The sequence below is a fragment of the Mus caroli genome, chromosome 4 (assembly GCF_900094665.2).
Source record: "Mus caroli chromosome 4, CAROLI_EIJ_v1.1, whole genome shotgun sequence".
NCBI classification, from domain to species: Eukaryota; Metazoa; Chordata; class Mammalia; order Rodentia; family Muridae; genus Mus; species Mus caroli.
Genome location: NC_034573.1, coordinates 93,987,544 through 93,994,874, shown reverse-complemented (window position 1 = coordinate 93,994,874; position 7,331 = coordinate 93,987,544). Strand labels below are relative to the sequence as shown.

The window sequence follows — 7,331 nt, the reverse complement described above, 5'->3', positions numbered from 1 at the left end:
CCTTTAATTTCCTTCTCTTCCCTTATTGATCCAGCTAGTGTTGTGTCAGCAAGTGTTTGTGAACCACAAAAGACCACCAAGGAGCCTTTTCCAATGTAATCACATTACAGTCTCTTTATTACAAGCTTGGGCTTGGGCTCTTTTCTAACCCAACCCCGACACAGCAAGCAGGACAGGAAGGAAAGGCGGAGCAGCCCTGAACTCTCAGCAGGACAAGGTTTCACAGGAAAAAAGGAGCAAGTGAAGGGGTGAAGGACAGGTTGTCCAGTGTGGCAATCATCTAAAAGAATGACTGTAATCCAACATGTGGGTGCTCTGAAACAAGATGGTATACAATCACAAATGGTCTGCAAGTCCATTTGAATCAGCAAGACTAATCTTCATTAACGTTTGCTAGGAAGTAGCTAGGAAGTGACTCTGGCCAAGGAAAAACCTTAGGGTTCTTCCTGGTACGTGGGTATAACTTGGGTTCTGTACCAGGTAAGGGTCTCAGGCCTTCTTTTCTCTTTTTAAGATGGAAGCTGGTCCCAAGATGGAGTAGTTTTGGCCTTTCATTAGAACATCAAGCACAATTTTGTAAAGGAATGGGAATAGTGGACATCTCTGCCTCATCTGTGACTTCACTGGAATTGCTTCAAGTTTCTCCCCATTTAAGATGGCTGTAGGTTTCTCATATACAGTTTGTTTGTTTTCCTTTTAAGATTTTTATTGTACACTGTAACTATCTTCAGACACATCAGAAGCATGCATCACATCCCATTACAGATGGCTGTGAGCCACCATGTGGGTGCTGGGAATTGAACTCAGGACCTATGGAAGAGCAGTCAGTGCTCATAACTGCTGAGCCATCTCTCCAGTTCTTATTGTGTTGAAGTATTTTCCCTCTTCCCTAATTTGTGGGGGCTTTTATCATGAAGGCATGTTGGATTTGTGAGATATTGTAAATAAAGAAAGCCTTTCCTGCTGGGTGTGGTGGTGCTTGTCTTTGTTTTGTTTTGGGTTTTTTGTTTGTTTGTTTGTTTGTCTGGTTGGGTTTTCTGTGTAGCTTTGGCTGTCCTGGAACTCACTCTGTAGACCAGGCTGGCCTCGAACTCAGAGATCCACCTGCCTCTGCCTCCCAAGTGCTGGGGTTAAAAGCGTGCACTACCACTCCCGGCTTGGTCCTTGTCTTTAATTTCAGCACTTGGGGCCACAAGAGGGTGGATCTCTGTGGAATCAAGGACACCCTGGTCTACATACTGAGTTCCAGGCATACAGAGAAAGATAATGTCTCAAAAAAGGAGGAGGACCAGGTAAGAAATACAAAATGTTTCCAGGACAGCCAGGGATACACAGAAGAATCTGTCTCCATAAAACAAGAATGAATCAATGAAAGAGTGAATTAGTTAATAAAAGTAATAAGGGAAGGACATTAAAAAGACTGCTTTCTTTCTTTTATGTTTTGACAAAGAGTCTTTGCATTAAATAGCCCTGGCAGACAGCCAGGCGTGGTGGTGCACGCCTTTAATCCCTGCACTCTGGAGGCAGAGGCAGGCGGATTTCTGAGTTCAAGGCCAGCCTGCTCTACAGAGTGAGTTCCGGGACAGCCAGGGCTATACAGAGAAACCCTGTCTCGACAAACCAAAACCAAACAAACCAAACCAAACCAAAACATAGCCCTGGCAGTCATGGAACTCACTCTGTAGACCAGGCAGTGTGACTTCTACTTCCCAGAGATCTTCCTGCCTCTGCCTCTGCAGTGCTGAGATTAAAAGTAAATTACCATGTCCTGCTGTTTTTCATCTTTTTTCTTGTTGCTTTGTTTTGTTTTGTGTTTGTTTTGTTTTTGTTTTTTTTTTTTGTTTTTCTTTGGTTTTTTGAGACAGGATTTCTCTGTATAGCCGTGGCTGTCCTGGAACTCACTTTGTAGACCAGGCTGGCCTCGAACTCAGAAATCCGCCTGCCTCTGCCTCCAGAGTGCTGGGATTAAAGGCATGCACCACCACGTCCGGCTTTGTTTTGTGTTTTTGACGCAAGGTCTCAATCTACAGCTCTGGCTGGTCTAGAGCTCACTATTTAACGAAGGAAGGTCTCAAGTTCATGAAACATCCACTCTTTTTTGTCTCCTGATTGATAGGATTAAGGTTATGGGTGTGACCACTCATGGCCTTCCCTTTTTTTTTTTTTTTCTTGAAGTTTTATAGTTGATCTAAGACCTATTTTCTGCAGGTGAGTGTGATCAAGTTGACCTAGCTCTCTAGCTATTAAGAATTTAGTTGTTGTCTTAAGCGTCTCAGCTCTACAGCTGGCTTGCTTGGAATTGGCAGTCTAGACCTAGCTCACCTTAAACTCACACAAATCTTCCTGAGTGCCAAGTCTGGTTATGAGCTCGCTGTACACAGGCCCTGAGTATGAAAGACTCCAAAACTCCCAAAGGGAGGCACTTACTCAAGCCTCGGGACAGCTGCGCACCCAAGAAGACACTGAGACCGAACTTAAGATGTATAGAGAGTAAGATTTAATACAGCAACGACAAGAAAGCACATAAAAAAAGCACATATACCAGATATCTGGGGTCGAAACTCATGCAGCCAGCAAGGTGCAGAGGAGATTCGGCAACCAGCCCAAAATTTTCACAGGCTTTTATAGGAAATAGCCAGGGGAAAAGTACAAGTTTTACGTCACCAAGGGGCTTTGCCAAGGGGCTTTACATAACCAAGGGGTCGTGTCCTATATTTTGGCAATGTACTCGATCTATTGGAACATTCTGGGGTAGTACCAGGAGGCCCCTATCTCAAAAATGTTCTTGGCATAGTCTTCAGTTAGGAGGGGTAGGACTAGGTTTGTTCCAGGAGACCCCTTATCTAAAAAATGTTCCTGAAGCAGTTTCCAATTGGGAGGGGGTACCTTGGGGTAAAAAGTTCAGGAGTGCTCCGGGAACAGTCTCTGGATGGGAGGGGTAAGAGAGTTCAGGAAAAGTTCAGGTGTTCAGTAATTTTCCTCTTTCAAGTATATCAACCCTTCTGCCTCAACCTCCTGAGTAGCTGGGTGCAGAGAATCATGAATGGGCCCTTGTCTTTCTCTGTTCATTCTGTCCTGAGGCCAATGAGGATTAAGTGGGTGGAGACTCTACCAATTTAGTGAGGTGGTGGCAGTGATGGGCAGGTTTGGCTGTAAAGGGAATTTGTGAAGGGAGGAAGGGTGGATAAAAGGTTCAGGGAGTCAGAGAAGACACTGGGAATCGTGGAGTCACCTCCTCACCCTGCTACGAGACCTGTCATCTGTGTCTATGTCTGGTAAGTCATCAGGCAGGTCATCCAATTCATCTCCGGCAGGCCAGCCACTCTTCATGGGGACATTACATCACTGATTACACAAGAATTCTCATTTGTCTCTCCTCTGATGAGAAGATGGTAGAGCGACCTTTGCTCCAAGTGTTGCTTTGCTTTTATTGCAAATTTGTTTTGTTTGTCATTTCATGGGCTTGGTTTTTTTTTTTGTTGTTGTTTTGTTTTGAGTTAGAGTTTTGCTCTGTTGTTGTTTCTGGCCTGGCACTGCTGATTTTAGCTCAAGGTGGTTGAAATTAACAGACCTGCTTCTGTCTCTGGAAAGATGAAGTTAAAAAAAATGTGTCTCCAAGCCCCACCTTACTCTACAAATTTTGGTATTTCTGGATAAGCTAATCACTCTATTCTTAAGGTTTGTAGACATTTCAGCTGTTCGGGTGTTTTGTCTACCTTTGTGTAACTGTAAGCACATGTGCCTGCTGCACTAGATCAGAAGAAATATGGATCCCCTGGCACTGGAGATGTGATTGGTTTCTGTCACCAGGTGGATCTTGGGAATGAAACTTCCTGTCTACTGCCAGAACCTTCTCTCCAGCTCCCATTTATTAATTTTTTTAAAAGATGTATTTATTTATTTTATGTATATGATTACACTGCTGCTATCTTCAGATACACCAGAAGAGGGCATTGGATCCCATTACAGATGGTTGTAAGCCACCACATGGTTGCTGGGAATTGAACTCAGGAACTCGGGAAGAGCAGTCAGTGCTCTTAATGGCTGAGCCATCTCTCCAGCCTTACAGCTCACATTTCTGTATTCTTTGTTTGGATTTTCTGTTTTGAAGCAGGGTGTCTAGTAGCCCAGGNTCACCTAGCATCTATGTGTAGCTAAGGTGAGCTTGAGGCAGAGATCCTTCCTCCTGCCTTTACTGTCACATGGCTGGAATCTGGGGTATGAGGAAAGAGGGCCTCTTTGTACAGTGCTACAAGTTTCCTTTCTCATAAGTGGCTGAATGATCACTGATTGTTAGAAAATGAGACAAACTTCTCAATAGGAAGAGTTCAAAAGGATTCTAGTTAAACCTAAAGTGGCCTGTGCAAGACTATAAGATGGAGGAATCCTTGCCTTGTCTTGCCTTGTCACAATATGGTATTGGGGGGCTCCCTTGAATGTACTGGCAGATGAACTCAGTGTTCTAAATGGATGAGCCCTCTCTTCTGCCCTTGATATAAATTAACATTTCCTTTAGCCTGGGACTGAAGAACAATCCTGAGAACAGAGTGGGAAAACAGGCCACTGCTCATCTCACCCACTCTGGAAACTGAGGCAGGTGGGTCACAAGTTAGGCCAGCTAGGACCCTCAACAGTAGATCTTGATAAGATCATGAAAGAAATTAAAATCAAAAGGTACAAAGTGGGTGACAGGTCAGACTTGGTGGGTGAGTGAGGTGAGGCATAAAGCTCTCCTGCTCCTGGCTAGACTGGAATGCATAGGGATAAGTTATGTCTCAAAAGATGCAACTGTGGTACGAGAGTACTTGCCATTAATTCCAGCACTGTTGGGGAGAAGTAGGAAGATTTCTACTAGTCAAAGCCCAGCCTGGTCTACAAGAAAGTGTCAATCCAGAAAACGCCTCATAGTGAGACCCTATCTCGACCAACAGTAAAATATACAGCATACAAAGAAAACCAAATGGGAATGAGGTACAGTAAGAGCTAACACTAGTGTGTTTTCTACCACGTATTCCCCCCACCTACACTGTGCTCAGTGGCAGGTCCTCTTGGGGACAGATCTCAGCCTGTGTTCCCAGCACAAGAGCTCACCTTTCTCCCTTGCTGTTTAAAAGCTTTTCTTACTTTCAGTTCTGTTGCTGTGCTTGTGCTGGGCACTGTCCTTGTCCCAGGGTAGCATCACACTGGCAATTGTGCCGCTTCATTCTCCCGTGTTCTGGACTAGGACTCTGGGTCTCCAGACTTCGTTCTAAAGGTTCTGACAGCAAAAGTAACTAACCTTACCCATTTGCTACCAGCCAAGCCCCATGGATAGAAGACAGAATGTACAAAACTTTCTCCGGGAGCCTCTCATGTTCCTTTGAGAGTCTTTGTGGAGAAAAGGCTCATCCTAAAACAATGAGGCTAGCCGGGCGGTGGTGGCGCATGCCTTTAGTCCCAGCACTTGGGAGGCAGAAGCAGGTGGATTTCTGAGTTCGAGGCCAGCCTGGTCTACAGAGTGAGTTCCAGGACAGCCAGCGCTATACAGAGAAACCCTATCTAAAACGATGAGGCTGCACTGTCTCCAGAGTGGCCACTCAGTGGAGTAGCATTCACAGCAGCAGGGTTTGTGATAAGCAGAATAATGGTAAGGCACACGTCACATGGAGGTTCACAGTCTACCATGCTGTCTTATGAGACTCATGGCACTGAGACTAGGAGAGACAACGTCAAATGGGAAAATCAAGTTTACTGATTTAGACAATAAACAAGTTTACTGTTTACTGTTTATTGTTTAAAACAAGTTTACTGTTTAGACAATAACCCTGATCCCGAGCTGCCTTCTGCAAAGGGAAAGCCATTCTCAGCTTTGTTTTGTTTTGTTTTTTAAGATTTATTTATTTACTTAATGTATATGAGTACACAATAACTGTACAAATGGTTGTGAGCCTTCATGTGGTTGTTGGGAATTGAATTTTAGGACCTCTGTTTGCTCTGGCTAACCCTACTTGCTCTGGCCAACTCAGCTTGCTCAGTCCCTGATCCCTCGGGCCTAAAGATTTATTTATTATTATACATAAGTACACTTTAGCTGTCATCAGACGAGCCAGAAGAGGGCATCAGATCCCATTACGGATGGTTGTGAGCCATCATGTGGTTCCTGGGATTTGTACTCAGGACTTTTGGAAGAGCAGTCAGTGCTCTTACCTGCTGAGCCATCTTCGCCATCCTCCTAAGCTTTGTTCTGAGAGGATATTTTTTCTGGATGCTTCCACAGGACCTCTCTACCGGAATCCCTAAGGATGAGCTTCCAGGATATCCCCACACTCCAACAGCTGGCAATCCAGGGGCTGGCGAGTAATGAAGACGCAGCTGTCTCTGCTCTGAAGGACCTGCCCAAAGTCTTCTTTCCCCTACTGTTCAAGAATGCCTTCATTAAAAGACACGTAAAACTTGTGAAGCATATGGTAGCAAATTGGCCCTACCCAAACCTCTATATCGGCCCCCTGATGGATTATTACCATGTTGATACCTTCCAGGCTGTGTTGGATGGAGTGGATTGGCTGAGTAGCCAGAAGGTTCGGCCTAAGTAAGTGAATTTGAGTCGTATAGAAGGCAAGGCTGTAGCTGTAATTAAAAAAATGTAATGGGGAGAGATTGAGACATGGGATCAAGGCAGATTATATATTGCATATTTAATTATTCACTGTAATCTCCTCCCTGTTTGACCCACAGGAGGTGTAGACTGAAAGAGCTCAATTTGGTGGATGTCAACTGTGACTTCCTGGAAATATGGACTCCAACACGGGATCTTCTCCGAGTCCCACCAACACAATCAGAGGAGGAAGAGGAGGAAGATCACACAACAGAGATGGTGCAACCAATAAGTGTTCATGCTGACTATGTCTTCCTGTACCCCATTCTCAAATAGGACCATGATCACTTCTTTCGGTGGGTCAGGCAGAGATTAGATATAATGCCCTTCTGTTCTTATAAGTTAGTACCAAAAAAGAAATGAAAGTTGAGACAGGACAAGATGCAGGAACCCTTGGGGTAGCATGGGATCTGTCATTACATTCAGGTGGTTTTAAGCCANCTGGCATGGGGGCTCTGAAAAAGCAGTCTCTACTCTCTTAACCCTTTAGGCATCTCTCTAGCCTCAAAATAATCANGTTGTGCCATGGGCTGGCTTAGATCTCACTATGTAGACGACCTCCCTCAGCTTCTGCCTGTGGCNCATTGAAAGGAAAGCAGAGCACAGCCATGCCTGACTATGTGCTTTTCTTCTTGATGGTTTTGTATGTCTGCCCAGACTTGACTCAGACATGACAACAGTGTTTCTGTCTCTTGGG

General features: G+C 44.7%; 1 protein-coding gene across 1 annotated transcript; it reads left to right on the top strand.

The window, feature by feature from the left end:
- Nucleotides 1-6,281: 6,281 nt before the first annotated feature.
- Nucleotides 6,282-6,910, top strand: LOC110293376 (oogenesin-2-like). Its single transcript, XM_021161216.1, has 2 exons — nucleotides 6,282-6,568; nucleotides 6,715-6,910. The coding sequence occupies exons 1-2, from the start codon at nucleotides 6,282-6,284 to the stop codon at nucleotides 6,908-6,910; spliced, it is 483 nt and encodes a 160-aa protein (XP_021016875.1).
- Nucleotides 6,911-7,331: the final 421 nt, after the last annotated feature.